The sequence below is a fragment of the Cervus canadensis genome, chromosome 29, assembly GCF_019320065.1.
Source record: "Cervus canadensis isolate Bull #8, Minnesota chromosome 29, ASM1932006v1, whole genome shotgun sequence".
In the NCBI taxonomy this organism is placed as follows: Eukaryota; Metazoa; Chordata; class Mammalia; order Artiodactyla; family Cervidae; genus Cervus; species Cervus canadensis.
The window spans coordinates 35,611,644-35,632,992 of NC_057414.1; the positions used below are offsets into that span (position 1 = coordinate 35,611,644).

General features: G+C 44.0%; 1 protein-coding gene across 1 annotated transcript; it reads left to right on the plus strand.

Annotated features, from left to right (window-relative positions):
• The first annotated feature begins 3,193 nt into the window (after positions 1-3,193).
• On the plus strand, positions 3,194-11,891 carry LOC122430811 (pregnancy-associated glycoprotein 1-like). Its single transcript, XM_043451681.1, has 9 exons — positions 3,194-3,246; positions 4,309-4,459; positions 5,435-5,552; positions 5,651-5,769; positions 6,960-7,153; positions 8,079-8,192; positions 9,719-9,860; positions 9,948-10,046; positions 11,742-11,891. The coding sequence occupies exons 1-9, from the start codon at positions 3,194-3,196 to the stop codon at positions 11,889-11,891; spliced, it is 1,140 nt and encodes a 379-aa protein (XP_043307616.1).
• Positions 11,892-21,349: the final 9,458 nt, after the last annotated feature.

Genomic DNA, 21,349 nt, shown 5'->3' on the forward strand with positions numbered 1-21,349 from the left:
TTCTGAGAAAGAAGAATGGAACTGGAGGAATCAACCTGCCTGACTTCAGGCTCTACTACAAAGCCACAGTCACCAAGACAGTATGGTACAGGCACAAAGACAGAAATATAGATCAATAGAACAAAATAGAAAGCCCAGAGGTAAATCCACTTACCTATGGACACCTTATATTTGACAAAGGAGGCAAGGATATACAATGGAAAAAAGACTACCTCTGTAACAAGTGGTACTGGGAAAAGTGGTCAACCACCTGTAAAGAATGAAACTAGAACACCTTCTAACACCACACACAAAAGTAAACTCAAAATGGATTAAAGATCTAAATGTAAGACCAGAAACTATAAAACTCCTAGAGGAGAACATAGGCAAAACACTATCTGACATAAATCACAGCAGGATCCTCTATGACCCACCTCCCAGAATATTGGAAATAAAAGCAAAGATAAACAAATGGGACCTAATGAAACTTAAAAGCTTTGGCACAACAAAGGAAATTATATGCAAGGTGAAAAGACAGCCTTCAGAATGGGAGAAAATAATAGCAAACGAAGCAATAGAGAAAGGATTAATCCCAAAAATATATGAGCCATGCCTGCAGCTCAATTCCAGAAAAATAAATGACCCAATCAAAAAATGGGCCAAAGAACTAAACAGACATTTCTCCAAAGAAGACATACAGATGGCTAACAAACACATGAAAAGATGCTCAACATCACTCATTACCAGAGAAATGCAAATCAAAACCGCAATGAGGTACCATTACACACAAGTCAGGATGGCTGCTATCCAAAAGTCTACAAGCAATAAATGCTGGAGAGGGTGTAGAGAAAAGGGAACCTTCTTGCACTGTTGCGTGGGAATGCAAACTAGTACAGCCGCTATGGAAAACAGTGTGGAGATTTCTTAAAAATCTGGAAATAGAACTGCCATATGACACCGCAATCCCACTTCTGGGCATACACACTGAGGAAACCAGATCTGAAAGAGACACATGTACCCCAATGTTCATTGCAGCACTGTTTATAATAGCCAGGACATGGAAGCAACCTAGATGTCCATCAGCAGACGAATGGATAAGGAAGCTGTGGTACATATACACCATGGAATATTACTCAACATTAAAAAGAATTCATTTGAATCAGTTCTAATGAGATGGATGAAACTGGAGCCCATTACACGGAGTGAAATAAGCCAGAAAGATAAACACCAATACAGTATACTAACACATATATATGGAATTTAGAAAGATGGTAATGATAACCCTATATGCAAAACAGAAAAAGAGAAGCAGATGTACAGAACGGACTTTTGGACTCTGTGGGAGAAGGCAAGGGTGTGATGTTTTGAGAGAACAGTATTGAAACCTGTATATTATCAAGGGTGAAACAGATCACCAGCCCAGGTGGGATGCATGAGACAACTGCTCGGGGCTGGTGCACTGGGAAGACCCAGAGCGAAGGGGTGGGGAGGGAGGCGGGAAGGGGGATCAGGATGTGAAATACATGTAAATCCATGGCTGATTCATGTAAATGTATGGCAAAAACCACTACAATATTGTGAAGTAATTAGCCTCCAACTAATAAATATGAATGAAAATAAAGTCTTCTCCAAGACCATAGTTCAAAGGGCATACACATGTGTCATTTGTCAGTGACGTCCTATTCTCCCTGTTGGAATTTGACCAGCAAAACTGAATTTAAACAATATGCAAAGATGAGGATTAAGACCCAGTGACCCACCTACATACACCTGGTGACAGGAGAGGCTCCTGTTGTATTCAAGGGACAGGCCTGGATAGATCTCATGCAGGAATGGGCCCTGGGAGTCCTGGATGAGTCATTAAACACGACTGTCCTTACTTTGATTGCCACAGCTGTTTTGTCTTCTTTGATTGGGAAGAGCTTTCAAAATTAATTTTTTTGTGTGTTTGCTTTGGCAGACAAAATTATTCATGGCATAGATGCTATGCGGGAAATTATATCAGGAATATATCCATTTATCTTCAGCAGTTAAATTTGTTGGTTTGCATGTCCCTGATGATCTTTCTTAATAAATAGAAAGGAAACAAACATGTTCAGAAGGCATTCAGTCTCTCTTTAAATCAACCAACTTGAATTACATTCCTCTCTGTCCACACTGCACTCCCAAGTCAAGGCTAGAAATAAAAACCTGCAGACTAAAGGTTGATTCCAGCACATCGTTGTGGAGATTTCGTTCCCACTCTTTTTTTGGAAAAAAAAAAAAAATTAGTTGCTAATATTAAAATCAGTAGATTGTGCATAAATATCCAAACTTCTGATTCTCTTGCAAACATGGCCCACCGGCCTGCTTTCCAGCATGGTTGAAGTGGATGAAAGGCTGATCCCAGGGGTCAGGGTCCAGCATGGCCACCTAGTCATACTATTATTTCTCTTGCCTCCTGGAGCCATGAGTTTGTGAGAACTAGTTTGTTGTGCTGGTTTTCTTAAGATAAAGACTACTTTTGTCTTGATCATCTTTGACTTTGAAGCCTTTAACCCAGAACCCAGCACACAATTCTTCCTTGTACATTTGTTGGATGATATAAAATATCTTGTGGATGAATATGACATTTTTTCCAATACTGAAACCCATGCAATTGAGCTACTACTCTACATAAACTTTGATGCAGACTGACATCACAGGTGGCCCTGATCCTTGCCATTAGACACACTACCTAAGGCCAGTTTAATGTCCCCGGGCTGTCCCTGAAGTCTTCACTGCCATTTGACAACATATCCTCCTAGCAATCTCCTCTCCAACAAAAACAGCAATGCATATCTCATGAAGTGACTAAGAAGATGACATGAAACCATGAATGTCAAGTATGGCCCCTAGTTACCATTTTCATGATGTTCTTAGCAGTTTTATCTCCAAGTAAGCAAGGTTCTCTGTCTCCTTAGATGTCCATGCAAATCAGTTAGATTTTCCAGCCAAGATTCAAGGAAGAGATTACAGTTGAATTGTCTGTATTCTGAGAAGCTTCAAATTCCACTCACCAAGGACACTGAGGAAGGTAAAGATTTTATCGAAAGCTTTGTGTTTTTATCAGATCTATTAGTGGCATAAAGGGGAAACCTAGGGCATGTCAGAGCATTTATGACTAGGCTCTCCCAGTCACCACTACATGCTATGAACCCGAACTTCCCTGAGTACTTGGAGCCAGGAAAGAAGCATGAAGTGGCTTGTGCTCCTCGGGCTGGTGGCCTTCTCAGACTGCATAGTCAAGTAAGTATGGGGGCTGTAAGATGCATCATCTTCCTTTCTCAGATTTTTCTTTTCATCTGATTATTCTTCCACCCATCAGGTTTAGATGGGAATGAATATTTCCCTGACAGTCTTAAAGTTCAACCCATACTTATTGATAAGTACCTTGCTTTAGGAACTGTGGATCCCGAGGGTCTTGGTGTAGATTTGCATGGTTGCACAACTCTTGGGGTCCAGTCATGACCTATTGAAAATGCAACTCCTTACAACTGTTCAGTGCACAGTCTATGCAGATGTCCTGTGGAATATCACTTTTCTACATTTTATTCAACATGTCCTGTTTTTTCCCTGTCTACTTCAGTGTGTATATGTCTATGTCTGCATCTCTGTATCACTATCATTTACCTCTCCAACTCTTTGGAAGTCTCTGTGAGCATATTTCTCTCTGTGTTGTTTTCTTTTAATTTTTCATTTGACTCATCCTTCCTTCTTGAGCTTCTGAATTTCCATTATTTATTCCCCATCTCCTGGATTCTTTTTCAACCCCCTCTTCTCTTTCAACTTGGAGAATGATATACTGTTTTATATACAGTTTTATCTGACAAGCAGTGTGACCACAGCCAACTCATTAACCTCTTGCATTTCAAATTGCTCCCTTGTAAAAGAGCATAAGAGTACCCGTTCTACCTCTTTCTTGAGGTTCTATGAGAAGGATACAGAGGGATGGCAACAGCAATGCTAATGCCTGTCATTGTAGAGACTTCCTATTTATCAGGTACCTTATATCCATCACTTCACTTATCCCCAAGATATTCTATTTGGAGGGTTTGTATTGCTACATTCCGCCATTTTACCGAGGTGGAGACTGAGACTCCACATGGTCATATGGCTTATCCCAGAGTGCAGAACAGCACCTGTAATCAAACCTGTCTTTGCCATGGTATATGCATAAAATTCTGATAATAATGTGCCTCATAAAAATGATTAGAGAATACACAGGGCCTTTACAATGACAGTTATACCTGAACACTGACAGCTAATTGTAGCTTCTTCTTTGTTATCTTGGTCAAATGCTCGGTAAAGTATACCTCTAAGGAGAGTGAAGATCATGAGAAAAACCTGCAGTGAAAAAAATATGCTGAACAATTTCCTGAAGGAACACTCTTACAGACTGTACCAGACTTCTTCTCCTGGCTCAAATATAGCTACTCACCCCCTGAGAAACTTCCAGGATGTGAGTATTGGGTGGGATGCTGCTCCACAGCGCCCCTGGTGCTCTAGCCTAGCACAGGAGCTCATATGGAAATCCCAGGTGGGATGTGAGGTTGGGGTTCCTACAGGAGGCAGAAACACTGGAAAATAGGGACCCCACCCAGAGGAGAACACACTCTCATTCTCAACTGCTGGTCTTTGTGATTGGGCCTGGCAATTACCAGGTGACAGGTGAATATCCATTTCTGTGTCAGAGATGCGTCATTAGTTTGAGGGAGATTGTTCCTTCTGAAATAAGTGAGTCAGTCAGTTGCAGATGAAGAGTGAACCATCACTGATCAAATGGTAGAAACAACGTCAAAGCAATTGTGAATCCCCAGGCCGAGGAAATCAGTTTCCACAAAAGCAAGAACCAAAGCTGTAATAAGATACTGAACCCATATTCCGTGTAAAGCCTTAAGTATCTAACACTGTGGTTATTGTTTTTAGATTGGAAAAAGGGCTTATTTTGTCTTCAAGAATACTTATGCCAGTCTGAGAGATAGGCATATTAGTAAGTAGATATCAAATGAAAGTGTCACCTCTATGGTATTGATTGGTTGTGTTCTGAGTTTAGAGGGAGTGGCTGAGGTTGATCAAGAAGGACGTCCTGGAGAAGGGGGTGTTAAGGCTGGGTTGGCAGAGATTACAGAGCTTCTCAAATGAAGGCACCAGGACTTCCCTGGGTGTCTAGTGGTCCTGGAGGTCCAGTGGTTATGCCTCTGTGCTTCCAATGCAGGAGGTACCATTTCAACACCTGGTCATAGAGTCAATATCCTGCATACCATGCAGCACAGGAAAATATATCAAATGCAGGCACCTCTGTGACCAAAGTCAGTGAGCTGCACAGTGGTTAGAAAGTGATCTCAAGAGATATGTGACATCCAGAGGGAGGCATGAGTGTGGGAATATAGGATAGCCAGTTCTGCATTAATCCACTCACTCCTTATCCCTATAGATGACCTATGTGGGTAACATCACCATTGGAACACCCCCTCAGGAATTCCAGGTTGTCTTTGACACAGGCTCATCTGACTTGTGGGTGCCCTCCATCCTTTGCACCAGCCCAAGCTGTTGTGAGTACAGACACCCCTTACCCGGACCATCTTTCCCTTGCCCTGCCACCCTGTTTTGCACCCTTGGCACCTGATGACACTTATCTCTTTGTCTGCAGCCTCACACGTTATGTTCAGACATAATGAGTCTTCCACCTATCGGCATACCAATAAGACCTTCAGCATCAAATACTGTTCTGGGAGGATGAAGGGAGTTGTTGGTCGTGACACCGTTCGGGTAACAGTGTAACAAATGCTGAGACAGGACTGGCTATGGAGTGACCACTGCTTGCAAAACAGATGCAGAAGATTATGGCAGGACCTTTCCTAGCCTAATTCCCATAGAAAGTCGCAATCACACCCACAGGATCCTGTCCCTGGGGAGGCAGTGTCTGTGGTGACAAATGAGCATACAGATTAGCTAACCCAGAGAGTGGCTTGAGATGGGGACTTGCAGCTTCTCTGTCCACGAGCAGATCAAGGTTCATTTTGCTGGGAGCACGAAGAGGGCGAAAAGGCACCCACTTTTATATTCTCTGACTGTTCCAGGCACTTTCAGGTGATAACTGGTTTAGTCCTGACAACCCCACACAGCAGTTTCACTGATTAGCTCATGTGACATGAAGAAACTGAGGTGCAGACAGCAAGGGCCTTGCTGAGCACAAGCATGTGGTAAACAGTGGAGCTTGGCTGATGTTTCAGGACTGAAGTTGCTGTGGGGTGTTTGGGGAAAGGATAAAACTGATCTGGGGACCCTCGGGGCAGTCAAGGGCTTCAGGTATCCAGACTGGGAAACTGGAGGCCTGAGAAGTTAGGGGGCCTCATAAATGAGTTCTCACTCTAGGGGGCCTTTCAGAGTCCAACAAAACTAAAGGCCTCCCCCAAAGTACTTGAGTAGTTCCTCCCTCTCTCTTTCTCTCATACACACTCACACAAAGACACACATATCCCCAAAAGTGAATCCCCAGGCAGTAATTTCATAGATCCCTGCAAGCAAGATTGTGTTTTCAGCTTCTGTCTTCCTGGACAGATGCAGAATCCACAGTACCTTACAGAGAAAGCAGTCCATTCCTGTCATTAGGTCACAGTGATGCCAAAGAGAAGACCACCTTGCTCTTGGCTCATTTTGTCCACAAGGGGGCACCAATGGGTCTTGGCCTGACTCTTGGTTGCCCCACCTGTACAGAAGCCACGAGGCCAATTTGACTCACTCAGGTGGTGTCTTTCAGAGAGGCAGATGTTTTAAAATTCACAGCCTCTCTCAAATGGAACCCAAATTCCCCTCCCAGTTTGGTCTAACTGTGTGAGGTCCACAGAAGACACAGCCCAGCCTCAATTCTTCTCTGAGGATCTAATGGCAATGCACCCCAGCCCAGTCCTAGCCCCACTTCATGTATCTGTAAGTGGGATCACTCTTCTCTCCCACAGATTGGGGACCTTGTAAGTACTGACCAGCCATTTGGTTTAAGCGTGGAGCAATATGGGTTTGAAGGAATGCCTTTAGATGGCATCTTGGGCTTGAACTACCCCAACTTATCTTTCACTGGAGGCATCCCCATCTTTGACAACCTGAAGAATCAAGGTGCCATTTCTGAGCCGGTTTTTGCCTTCTACTTGAGCAAGTAAGTCTGGGATGGACAATCAGTTTCTCCAAATTAGCAAATTAATTTCAGTTGCATGAAATGTATAGAACACTTGATAAAGAAATATCCTGAAAGATAATCTAAGCCAAGGTAACTATGGCCCCAGGCCCCTACCTGGCTTCACCACCTGCTTTTAGAAATAACGATTTATTGGAACTTAACCCTGCTTCTGGGCTCAAGATCAGTAACTTGGTCTAGGGGGATGAGTCAGGAGGAAGACTAATGAGAGGCAACAGGAAACAAGTGGAAGGAAAAGGCATTAGGATTTCCTTATGAATTTGATAAGGAAGGAGAATGATGGTGGATAGCTTTCCTTCCTCATTAGCATTTCACTGTGAGCCCAGTACCAGCTACCCAATTTGCAAAAGCCAGTGAAAAACAAAATTGTAGAACACACACAAAAAGTGTAGGACCCTTGTTCAAGAAACGTTAGGCATTTCAAGAAGGGAGAGCAGTTGTGGGGTCCCTTCTGAGTGTGGGGCCCTTTGGACAGTAGAGGTCACAGGCTAGTGGAGCCAACTCTGGGTGACCTGATCCCACACCCTTAGCACTCCCAGGCCTTGATTTTCCAGAAAAATGACAAAGTGGACAAGGGGAAAGCCAAAATGCTTCAGCACCCTGTCCTCTGAGGGTGTCTAATCTCTCAGGTCACAGGAGGTCCAGGGCATCTTCAGAAGATATAATGGGTAGAGCCCAGCCAGGTGACTCAGCTTCCAACCTCCTCTGTGCCACTCATTAGCGAGTAACTGACCTCAGTCTGGTGTTCAATCACTCCTAGCCTCGATTTCTGCATCCGTCAATGAGGACCTTATTAGGGCCTTGATGGGTGGAGAAGCAAAGCTCTCAGACAGTACTGTTGTTATCATCCTCCAAGGATCCCCCTGCTGTCGTCTCTCTACAGGAGCAAGCCGGAGGGCAGTGTGGTGATGTTTGGTGGGGTAGATAAATCCTACTACCAGGGAGCGCTCAACTGGGTACGGTTGATCCAACCGGGCGACTGGCGTGTCCGCATGAACCGGTAAGCCTCTCCCTCTGAGCGGCAGCACAAGGGATGCTCCACATCTGCACATGGGCACAGGCAGACACTCACAAATGGATTCTGAGACACATAGTCACACAAACATATATACCACTCACAATGACACAGACAGACACACAGACACATGGAAACACACAAGCAGACACATGTACACATACACAGAGACACATATAAACATGCATAGCAAGTCAGAGACACAGAAGCACACACAGAGACACATACAAACAAACACACAAGCACATAGATACACAAACAGCCCATGAGTTCATAATCCCCAGGCCTCCTGACCAGGGCTCTGACCAGGATCCTCACTGGGTCCAGAGAGGTCTGTGCAGCTGGGAGAGCCTTGCACCCACTGACCTGTGAGGCGGGGAGCATGGTCAGAGGACTCTGCAGTGTGGTGAACAGGATCAGGGAGGATTTCACCAGCCTGGACAGCAGTATGATAAGATGACCAACTGTCCATGGCTACCTTGGACCAAGGAAGTTCTCAGTACAGATAAGTCTCAGTTTACAAACAGGGAAAGTCCTTAGCAAATGGGGAAAACTGGTCTCCTTATGGAGAAGCTACCCAGCAGTGGAGAGAGGTTGGCTGCAGTCATAAGACGTGAAAGCAACTAATAAAAAAGACACCCCACATCCCTGGGCACAGAGTGGGGCAGGGGCTATAACTGAGACAATCAGAAAGGTGGGATCGAGGAGTGACCTGAGGACAAGAGGCAATAACTGATAGGAATCTGTGTGATACCCTCAGACAAAAGCTGACCTGTCCTTTGGAGTTTCCCTGGGCTAGTCATGTATTTCCTGGCCAGGATCTCAGGGTCTGAGCTGGTTGTAGGAGCAGTGATGGGAGACACCCTCTCCAGAGGAGCCCCTCTCTCCCCCCACTATGGGAATCTGCTGCCCCTGTGAATCTCCATCTTCACTCTGTGTTCCACCCATTATTTGTTCCCTACCAGATACAGCTCTCTAGATGCTCCTCATTATTTTCACAGTCTTCATTCACTCATGGAACAGATACACACTGGGCATCCACTGTGTGCCAGGCACTTCAGGGAGGCAGTGAGAATAAAACTCGCCCTCACATCTAAGAAGGCAGATGCACAGAAATGACACACACACTTAGTGAATTGTGACTTTGGTACATGCTAGTCGTGGGGAAGGGTCTACAGAGAGTGACAAAGACAGGAGACTGATAAACACCGCAGGAAAGACTTCCCTGAATCCATGACAATTAAGCTGGAATCTGGAAGATGAGAAGTCATTTGCTATTCAAAGGGGAGGGGAGTCTTCCAGGAAGGAAGGCCAGCTTGTTTCAAGGTACAAAAGATCCTGGTGTATTCAAATACTGCATTCAAGCATTTCAAGGGCGGTGCGGTGTTGAGAGCAGATGAAGAGAGTCAGGGCAAGAAACAAAGGGCTGTTTAGGAGACAGTCAGGAAGGGAGCAGCTCTGGGGAGACTCAGAGTGACCTCAATGCCCTCTTTGTTCCACTGTTCTCTCAGCATCTCCATGGAAGGAGACACCGTTGCTTGTTATGGCGGCTGTCAGGCCCTTGTGGACACCGGGGCATCAGCGATCCTTGGCCCAAGAAAACTGGTCGATAAGATCATGAGGTTCCTCGGCGCCAAGCCACGGGGTTCCGAGGTGAAAGGTCATGCCCCAGGGTTACTCCCAGTATCCACACACAACAAAGATCTCCAGGGCCAACCTCTCTCCCTCTCTCTCTAATAGCACTATGTTTCCTGTTCTCTGGTCAATACCCTGCCCTCTATTGACTTCACCATCAAAGGCATCAACTACCCACTGCCAGCTCAAGCCTACACCATCAAGGTGAGGGGACAATACTGAGAGTTGGTTCTCAAACTGGAGCTTGCAGGATCCCCTGGGCTGCTTCTGGGAGGAGGGCGCCCTCTGCAGGCCATGACACACCATTGCAGATGCTTCTGAGCCTTGTGGCTGGGCCAGTGTCTCCCACAGAACCAATCACTTGAGAGTAAAGGGCCGTCTGGGACACTGATCATCCTGAAATAAATGTGGAGACGCCACACCATGCTGGCATAGTGGGAGTCACAAGGCAAGGGGAACCCTGAGGCCGTCAGTCCTCAGAGAGCTTCAGTTCAATCTGAAAGCTTAGGTGCATAAACATGAAAGTCAGCACTAGCAGTCCCTGAAATAGGCCATTTTACAAGGAGAATGGCTGGGGACAATCCCAGTGTGATGTCCCATCATAAATTAACAGTCTCCCTTCCCTTCTCAAAGTTTTCCTGCTTTGGATGATAAATTACATGGTCAGCCTAGATCTTGGCTGCTTCTTCCCCTTGCTCTGGCCAGGTGCGCCCTTTGTGAATTGGGGTACCTGGCCCCTCTATGGGGATGTTGGATACTAAGGTGAATGAAGGGTGCACAGTGACTGCTCACCCCAGCACAGGGTGGAGGCTTCATGTCAGCTCCCTGTGGGAGTACATAGCAGGCTGATGGGCTCAAAGAAGGCTTCGAGGAACAGAGGGAATTTCAGCAATTCTAAAACCACAAACTCATGGAGCCATATGGAGGGTTGCTTGGTTCTAGGCAACACTGCACTGGATTCCATGCAAATGGCATCCCAAGGTGCTCTGCATTGAGGCACTGGGGACTTACTAGGGGTGATGAGGGCTACGGACTGACTAGTGGGAATGGGGAACCAGAGTAAGTTACCCAATCAAGCCTGGAGTGACCAAAGAGGGTGAGTGTGGGATGAAGGAGGCTTCCCAGAGTTACTGAGTTAAGTTTTCAAGAATGTGTTGTGGGCACTGCTGTATTTAAGATGGATAACCAATAATGAGTTACTGTGTAGCACAGGGAACTCCACTCAGTTATATGATAGCCTGGATGGGAGAGGTATATTTGGGAGCAGGATACATAGATACATACAGTTGAGTCCATTTATTGTCCATCTGAAACTCAGAATATTGTTAATCAGCTATATTCCAATGCAAAATAAAGTTTTTTAATAAAGTTTGGATTTTGGGGATGCCGGAGGAGAACCTGCATTCTCTGCAGAGAAAACAAGGAGCAGGAGTCAGGAGGAAAGAAACAGGGAGTGAGGAGAACCAGGGGCCACTCTTGTTCTTTTCTCAAAATTGTATTGAAGTGTGGCTGATCTTCAGTGTCGCCTTAAGTTCTGCTGCACAGAAATGTGACTCAGTTATACACATAAAAATACATATTATTTTTCTTATTCGCCTTCATGTGGTTTATCACTGGATATTGAATATAGTTCCTTACTCTCTACAGTAAGACTTTGTTGTTTATCATTCCACTGTTTCCTGAACGCCTAGTCCTCCACTCACCACACCCTTCCTCATGGCAACCACATGTATGGGCCCTTTTTGGCTTTGGATGAACTCTCACATGCCCTGAACCTCATAAAACCACTTGATACTTACCAAAAGAGGAAAATAAAACCAAGAACGCTGCTCCGTCTGGATATTGGGGGAGTCGCTGATAAGGACTCAGGCTGACTGATGTGTGTCTCTGCTCCCCCAGGATTCTAGCGGCGACTGCTTTATCAACTTTGAAGCGAACCCAGCGAGTACATCTGTAGAGACCTGGATCCTGGGTGACGTCTTCCTGAGGCAGTACTTCTCGGTTTATGATCGAGGAAATGACAGGATTGGCCTGGCACAGGCAGTGTAAACGCTTGGAGTGATTCAGCAATCAGTAAGGCCACTCCTAACACACACTCACTCACACTTAGGGCACTCCTGCCCAGGATGCTGATGAACTGCATTTGGTGGTCTACACACCCTATTCTCAGTAAAGAATGAAGGGTTTCACTCATAATGGTGCTGAAACAAGTGGGTGCCTCTCTGTTTGGGAGTGAAGGATCTAGAACCAAGTCTGAAACAAAATTGAGAGGAGCCCACTCCAACTGGCTTCAAGGAAAAGGGAGACTCATTGAAATGATTCTGGGAATCCAGGACACAAGAATCAGAGCAAATACAAAGATTTCAGTGACTGGACCCAAGAAATCAGAAGTCGTCAGTTCTCTCTTTCTCACCCTCGCTCTTTCCCTTCCCTCTTCTTTGATGATCTTAGCTGACAACTTTCTTCCTTAAGGCTTCTACACCTAGTGAGGGAGTCCAAGCTACCTGTCCTAGGGTTTTATATCCCCAAGGCACCACCTAGTAAGGAAAGAAGCTCAGAGATATTAGAGTTCAATGGTGTTCTCTGAATGACCCACCTCAGATCACCTCTACAGCACCAGATCAGCCATCCTGGCAGGGCCATGGGGTCCTATGACTGGTTTTACATGGTCATTGGCCCTGACCCAGCAGCACACATGATTCTCAGTTTCCTCCAGAACTACATGACTGAAGCTGGGGAGAGGCAGCCCCAAGGATAGCGACTGGGGGATGGTCTAGGCCATGGAAGAGTTCGTGATGACCCACCAACTCCACCACCTCCTCACTCAGAGGAATTCTAAACGGTAATGAAATAGACTCTCTTCGTCACACCTCAGATGATCTTATCACTGGGCTTCTCCTCCAGGGGAGTCTGGGAGAGGTAGTTCCTGCAGAGCTGGTTCCCTCTTGTTCCCACACCCCAGTCACCAGCTCTCTGCCACATATGCCTGCTCTGCCCTTTCCAGTCCTACTTGGTAAGTGATGGCCCCAGTGGATCCCTGAGCCATGCCCCTACCCCAGGGACCAGAATGCCCCTTCCTTGGCCTCCAATGCTGCTGGGGAGAATGCAATGCAGGTATTGGGGGACCCAGGGTACAGAGAGCCTTCAGCCTTTCTGAGCTTCCTCCGGGGGTGGAGCTACAAATTCTTTGCTTGAAGCTGCCACTGTTAGGCACTTTTGCAGTGGAAGCATCTGTTCTTTCCACCTGGAGGCCCTCAGTAGATGCCTCAGCTGAGACATCAGGGGTCAGAAGTTGATTTCCTTTCAGATTGACTGGTTTTATCTCCTTGTATAAGGGACTCTCAAAAATCTTCTGAAGCACCACAGTCAAAAGCTCAGTTTTTTACCATTCACCCTTTCTTATGTTTCAAATAGCACATCTATACGTGATTACTGGAAAAATCATAGTTTTGCCACTACAGACCTCTGTAGCAAAGTGAATCTCTGCTTTTAATACACCATCCTGGTTTTTCATAGCCTTTCTTCCTTCCAAGGAGCAAGTGTGTTTTAATTTTGTGGTTGCAGTCAAGGTCCATAGTGATTTTGGAGCCCAAGAAAATAAGATCTGCCACTGTTTCCACATTTCCCTCATCTATATGCTTTGAAGTGGTGGGGAGTTGGATGCCATGAATGTTGAGTATTTTTTTGTGAATAGTTTTTTGGATGTTGAGATTTAAGCCAATTTTTGCATCTCCTCTCCTCATCAAGAGACTCTTTAGTTCTTTGCTCTCTGCCATTAGGTTGGTGTCATCTTCATATCTGTGGATGTTGATTCCCAGCAATCTTGATTCCAGCTTGGGATTTATGTAGTTCAGCATATTGAATGATGTGTCCTACATAGAAGTTAAATAAAGGGAGTGACAATGTACACCTTGTCACTCTCCATTCCCAATTTTAAATCTTTCAGTTGTTTCGTGTCTGATTCTAACTGCCACTTTTTGACCTACATACAGACTGTTCAAGAGACAGGTAAGGTGATCTGGTACTCTGCCGGGAGCCATTATGGGCGATCCCACCCATGACCAGGTCATGAGGAGAACACCTGAAATGCAAGGCTGTTCAGGCTACAAGGGACCCTCCAGGTTGACCCTGGCCTCTACCCCACCCTGTATCCTCCCCATCTTGCTATTGTCCTTGTTCATCCTGTTGCGGATCTTTGTGTTGCCTGATGAGAGCTCTCCTGTTCCTCTTTCACTCAATAAAGACCAACATAGAACCCTAATTAATAAATCTCCTGGATGCTGGTTCCCTATGAAGGGGCCAGGAATGAAGGAAAAGTTTCAATTAAAACACTTTTGCTGGCACTCTGGCTTGTTCGGCAAATGCGTACTAATGCACATGACTGCTCACAACACCTTAATCATGAACTGCGTATAGAACCTGACCACACAAAAGGCCCTGATAGGCACAGAGCCCTTCAGGGGGTGAAAAAACCCTATTAGAAAACACAAAAATTATAATTCTAAAGTGGTTATTGGATCAATGTTTTATTGCTGTTATTGTGCTGAGGTTGTGCAGTGGAAACCCTTGTTAATATAGTTAAGGATTTAGAAAAATAAGAGTTTAGCCCTACTGTAGAAACAATAAGATAATTGTTAATTTTAACCAAGAGTGCTAAAACAGAGGCTGCCTCACCAGAGTGGCAGAGTCTTTGTGTGGCAAACTTTTTTAGATAAATTTAGCTGAAAACTTCTGCAAAAAGACTGACCTTTGTGTTAACAGGATTGTATTGCTACTATATTGCAACCTGCTATACCATGGGACTGCAACTTTGCTGTTTTCTGCTAAACTTAAGGCAAAATAGAACAATAAAGAATAGACTACAGAAAACAGCTTTGCCTTCACCTAGGTCATAAAATGTTAATAGTCCCCAAGGCCAGATGATAATGTACAAAGATCCACATTAAAGAAGATGTTCATAAAAAAAAAAAAAAAATGCAGGAAACACCCTGGTTTCGTAAAGGACAAACTGACGTAATGTTAACCTAAACTTTGTATGCTTATCTTTCACCTCCCCTTAAAAATGTACTATACTGAGGATATAAAAGCTACAGTAAAAAAAAAAAGCAACGCCAGACCCTGATGCACACACCCCAGTCTGGTGTCTCTCTCTCTCTCTCTGTCTCGCTGACGCCGTTCATCCAGAGAGTACCCCTGGATCCTGCTGAGGCTGGACCCCGGCAGTACTCCCATTTCCTTAAGAATTTTCCACAGTTTGTTGTGGTCCATACACACAATGAAAGGCTTTATCATAGTCAGTGAAGCAGACAGAAATGATTTTCTGGGATTCCATTGCTTTCTCTATGATCCAATGGATGTTGGCAATCTGATCTCTGGTTCCTCAAACCAGTTTGTACATCTGGAAGTTCTCGGTTCATGTACTGTTGAAGCTTAGCTTGAAGTATTTCGAGCATTTCCTTGCTAGCAAGTGAAATGAGCGCAATTGCATGATAGGTTGAACATTCTTTGAAATTGTCTTTCTTTTGGATTGGTTGAAAACTGACCTTTTCCTGCACTGTGGCCACTGCTAAGTTTTCCAAATTGATGGCATATTGAATGCAGCAGTTTTAAAGCTTCATTACTTAGGATGCTTTAAACAGCTCAGCTGGAATTCCATCACCTCCACTAGCTTTGTTTGTAGTGATGCTTCCTAAGGCCCACTTGACTTCATGCTCCAGTATATCTGGCTTTACAAGAGTGACCCAAGCATCATCCCTATCCTGAAATTATGACCATTTTTGTACAGATCCTCTTGGGATTCTTGCCACCTTCACTTACTCACATCTGCTTCTAGTAGGTCTTTGACTTTGCTGTCCTTTATTGTCTCCATTTTTGCATGAAGTGTTCCTCTGGTAGCTCCAATTTTCCTGAAGAGATATATACTCTTTACAATTCTATTATTTTCCTCTAATTCTGGCACTGTTCACTTACGAAGACTTTCTTACCTCTCCTTGCATTTCTCTGGATGTCTGCATTCCATTGGGTATATATTTCCCTTTTTCCTTTGCCTTTCACTACTCTTATTTTCTCAGCTGTTTTTAGGACCTCCTCAGGCCACCACTTTTCCTTCTTATATTTGTTTTTCTTGGGGATGTTTTGGTGACCACCTCCTGTACAATGGTACAAACCTCTATCCATAGTTCTTCAGGATACCAGATCTAACCCCTTGAATCTAATTTTCATCTCCACTATATAATCATGAGGGATTTGATTCAGGTCATAGCTGAATGTTCTAGTGGTTTTCCTTACTTTCTTCAATTTAAGCCTGAATATTGCTTACTTCTGCCTAAGCATTCTGCCGGATCACCACCCAGCACTCCCAGTGGGTGTGGAGCAAAAACACACAAATTGAGGACTGTTGCCCTGGGCTTTTGCTTGGCTATTCACGTGTATAAGTGTGTGAACTTGATCAAGTCCCTTAACCTCAGTTTTCTCATCTGGAAAATGGGCACCATGATGATAGTTGCATCTTCTAGATTGCATGTGTGCCTGCTGAGAAAAAGTGGCACTGAGAGGGCTTTCTGGGTTCCTGAGTCTGGAACAAATATGAATTATCATCCCACCCGGGGAGAAGGGAATCTTCTGTTTATAGGTTATAGCTGACAACCCCAAGGCTAAATACTGATTCAAGCCAAATGACCTCTATTTCTGAACCATAACACAGAAGTCTGACTGAGCCGATGCTTCTGTTTTCTGGGCTCCAACAAGAGCTAATGATTACTGGCTCAGATTACTCCCTTACAGCCTTACCTGTCAGCCTTTCCTTGCCAACTACCTCTAACCTGAAATTGCACTGCACGGAGAGTTGTAAGGCTTTTCGTGTCTTGTCAGTTTTCCAAATCTCCAGCATAGCAACAACTAGCTGTTATGGCTACTTGTCATAGCAACAACTATGGCAACCTGTACAGTCCAATCTCAGCCTGTTAAATGAAACTGTCCCCATTTGGTCCCTCATGTTGAAATTACCTACAGTTGCTTTAGAAACCTTCCTATGCTTGTAGTTTAATGAAGAAATATGTGTGGACCTCATCTAGTTTTCTTTCCCAAGCATGATTCCAACCATGCAGTGAAGTAACCAGACACTGACTCATCTAACCACCCACAGGAACTGACAAAATCAAACCACCGATCATGCATTTCTTGCTTTCCCCAAAACACCACTGAAGTAATCTGCTGCAACAAACAGATATGTAAGCATGTACACACCAGAAGGGACACTTTTTGTGGATTCATTTTCCACCTAGTGCACACCACATGCCTCGACTTCCAGAAGCTGGTCACCTGCAATTTGCAGACTCAGCCCACTCCAGTTTCCTTCCACATCTCTCAGTAAAATCTAGAGCACACACTCAGTCAAAGCTCTCACTCCTGCAAAAAACAGTTTTTTGTTTTTTTTTATAAAAAATGTTTGGTAACACATTCAATATCTTGTGCTCCTTGCCTTGGATTCAAGGGCATGCACCAGAGGATGGGAAGCCTCCCCTTCCACCTAAATCTTTCTCCACTCCCACCAGGGCCAGAGGATTCACTGGACCCTCTGTTCTCATTGGTATTGTTCAGTTGCTAAGTCATGTCTGACTCTTTGTGGTTACATATATGGCAACAGAACAGGCTTCCCTGTCTTTTACTATTTTGTGTAGTTTCCTCAAACTCATATCCATTGAGTCGGTGATGCCATCTCACTATCTCATCCCTTTGATTCCTCTCCTTCTGCCTACAATCTTTCCCAGCATCAGGGTCTCTTCCAATGAGCTGGCTCTTCACATCGGATGGCCTAAGTGTGGGAGCTTCATCTTCAGCCTCAGTCCTTCCACTGAATATTGCTCTGCCACTTCCAATACAAAACTCATATTTCCAATCATCTAACAAATTTGAACAAATTTGATAAAGTTTACTAGAAAAGGGATCTTGTCCTCTGGGAAATCCCAGCATTGCTGCCTTGCCTTTCTCTTACCATTTTCTCCACCTGGCATAGAATTGCTTCCCTACAGCTTCTCCAGCTTGAACCGGCCTGCTGACACATCATTGTCAGCTATCCAGGAATCGTTCCTTCCTCCTTCCCCAAAGACTTCTGCTCCTCCCTGTTTGCCCTCTGTACATCAGTTCAGTTCAGTCTCTCAGTCATATCCATTTTTTTTGCTATATCATGGGGTGCAGCACGCTAGAGTTCCCTGTCCATCACCAACTCCCACAGCCTGCTAAAACTCATGTTCATCAAGGTGGTGATGCCACCCAACAATTGCCTCTTCTGTCTTCCCCTTTGCCTCCTGCCTTTAATCTTTCCCAGCATCAGGGTCTTTTCTAATGAGTCAGTTTTTCCCATCACGTGGCCAAAGTATTGGAGGATCAGCTTCAGCATTTGTTCTTTAGGACTGATTTAGGACTGATTTCCTTTAGGATGGACTGGTTGGATCTCCTTGCAGTTCAAGCGACTCTCAACAGTCTTGTCCAACACCACAGTTCAAAAGCATCAGTTCTTTGGTACTCAGCTTTATTTATGATCCAACTCTCACATCCACCCACGACTTCTGGAAAAAGCTATAGCTTTGACTATATAGAGGTTTACTGGTAAAGGAATGTCTCTTTTTTTTAGTATGCTGTCAAGGTTTTTCATAGTTTATTTTCCAAGGAGCAAGTGTATTTTTTTCACAGCTGCAGTAACTATGTGCAGTGATAATGGATCCCAGGAAAACAAAGTCTGTCACTGTTTTCATTGTTTCTCCAAGTATGTGTCATGAAGTAATGGAACTGGAGGCAATTATCCTTGTTTTTTGATCTCTACCTACCACATCAAAGTCATCCACAAGAAAATGAAATGCAAAAAGGCAAAATGGTTGTCTGAGGAGACCTTACAAATAACTTAAGAAAGAAGAGAAGCAAAAGTCAAAAGAGAAAAGAAAGACATACCCTGTGAATGTAGAGTTTCAAAGAAGAGCAAGAAGAGATTTTTAAAAAGCCTTCCTAAGTAATCAGTGCAAATAAATAGAGGAAAACAATAGAATGTGAAAGAACAGAGATCTGCTCAAGAAAATTAGAGGTAGGGAAGGAACATTTCATGCAAGATGGGCCCATTGAAAGCCAGAAATGGCATGGATCTAGCAGAAGCAGAATATATTAAGAAGAGGGTGAAAGAACATATAGATGAACTATACAAAATTAATGACCCAGATAACCACGATGATGTGATCACTCACCTAGGTCTAGACATCCTGAAATGCGAAGTCAAGGGGTCCTTCAGAAGCATAACTACGAGCAAAGCTAGCAGAGGTGATGGAATTGCAGTTGAGCTATTTGAAATCCTAAGATATGATGCTGTTAAAGTGCTGCACTCAATATGCCAGCAAACTTGGAAACCTCAGCAGTGGCCACAGAACTGGAAAGGTCGTTTTGATTGCAATCCCAAAGAATGGCGATTTCAAAGAATGTTCAACTACCACACAGTTGCACTCATCTCACATTCTACCAAAGTAAATTCTCCAAGCAAGTCTTCAACAGTACATGAACTGTGAAATTCTATATGTTCAAGCTGGATTTAGAAAATACAAAGGAACCAAGGATTAAATTGCCAACATCCACTGGATCATAAAAAAAGCAAGAGAATTCCAGAAATACACCTACTTCTGCTTTATTGACCATGCAAAAGCCTTTGAATGTGAATCACAACAAAATGTGGAAAATTTACAGAGATTGGAATTCCAGACCATCTTACCTGCCTTCTGAGAAATCTGTATGCAAGTCAAGAAGAAAGAGTTAAAACTGAACCTAGAAAAACAGACTGGTTCCAAATTGGGAAAGGTGTACATAAAGGCTGTATATTGTTGAGAGAGTCAATTCCTAGGCAGATTGATAAGAAGTCCAGGGTTCCTGAAGGAGAGAAGTGTCTGGAATTCTCAAGGAGGAAGAAAGGACAAACTTCTTTTATCCCTCTACATTCCTTAGGATTATATAACAATAATGTATCCTGCTTGGGGAAAGACTCTGGAAAAAAACCTTCTGGCTAATCCTGTTATATTAAGGTGTAATTATGGGAATAGGTCTATTGAAGTATTTACAACATCCAGACACTATTATGATTCACTGTAATAACTAATTAGCGAGTATACAACTCCATGGCTAACACTAGCAAGGGGGTACTCTTTCTGCCCACTTCTGATGCCTATGTCAGTAGCTTTCTCTATCTCCTTTATACTTTAATAAAACTTTATTACACAAAAGCTCTGAGCAAACAAGCCTCATCTCTGGCCCTGGATTGAATTCTTTTCCTCCAGAGGCCAAGAATTCCGGAATCATTGGGTGGTTCAGCAACAACGTTTCATTGCCACCTTTCTTATTTAAATTATGTGCTGAGTATATCATACAAATGCCTAACTGGCTGAAGCACAAGCTCAAAGCATGATAGCTGGGAAAAGTATCAATAACATCAGATATGCAGAAGACATCACGCTCACAGCAGAAAGTGAAGAGGAACTGAAGAGTCACTTGAAAGGGAAAGAGGAGAGTGAAACATCAGGCTTAAACACCACATTCAGAAAATGAAGATCATGGCATTTGGCCCCATCACTTCATAGCAAATAGATGGACAAACAATGGAAACAGTGAGAGACTTTATTTTGGGGGGGCCCAAAAATCACTGCAGATTATGACTGCAGCCATGAAATTAAAAGACGCTTGCTCGTTTGAAGAAAATCTATGACAAAACTGGACAAAATTTTTAAAACGAGAGACATTACTTTGCTGAAAAAGTTCAGTATAATCAAAGCTATGATTTTTCAAGTTTTCGTGTATGGATGTGACAATTGGACCATGAAGAATGGTGAGCGATGAAGAACTGATGGTTTTGAACTGTGGTGTTGGACAAGACTCTTGAGAATCCATTGCACTACAAGGAGTTTCAACCAGTCAATGCTAAAGGAAAACAATCGTGAATATTTATTGGAAGGACCGATGCTGAAGTTGAAGCTCCAATAGTTAAGCTAACTAATGTGAAGAACATAATCATTAGAAAAGACCCTATTACTGGGAAAAATTGAAGGCAGGAGGAGAAGAATATGACAGAGGATGAGATGGTTGGATGGCATCACCGACTCGATGCACATGAGTTTGAACAAGCTCCAGGAGTTGGTGAAGGACAGGGAGACCTGGCATGCTGCTGTCCATGGGGTTGCAAAGAGTCGGACATGACTGAGTGACTGAACTGAACTGAACACACCCCATAGCAAATGGTATTTGTAATCGGCCTGTTTCTCTAGCAAGACTGGGTCTCCCCAAGGCCCCAACACACATCCCTGATTAAGTCTGCACCCAGGCACAGAAGTCAGTGCCTGGCATTCACAAGGCATTCAGTGAGTTCTGATTGCAGGGGGAACTCCATTTTAGTCGACATAAAGAGTAAAGGACACATTTATCCTCCTGTCTCAAACAACTCCAAAGTAGACAAGATAAATGAAAGAGCAGTTTGTTACATCAAA

Bases quoted from the DNA above. Each gene is read 5' to 3' on its own strand.
- LOC122430811 (XM_043451681.1), top strand. From the start codon at position 3,194: ATGAAGTGGCTTGTGCTCCTCGGGCTGGTGGCCTTCTCAGACTGCATA. The intron at 5,553-5,650 runs GTGAGTACAGAC...CTTTGTCTGCAG, and splicing joins TTGCACCAGCCCAAGCTGTT to CCTCACACGTTATGTTCAGA. The intron at 8,193-9,718 runs GTAAGCCTCTCC...CTGTTCTCTCAG, and splicing joins TGGCGTGTCCGCATGAACCG to CATCTCCATGGAAGGAGACA.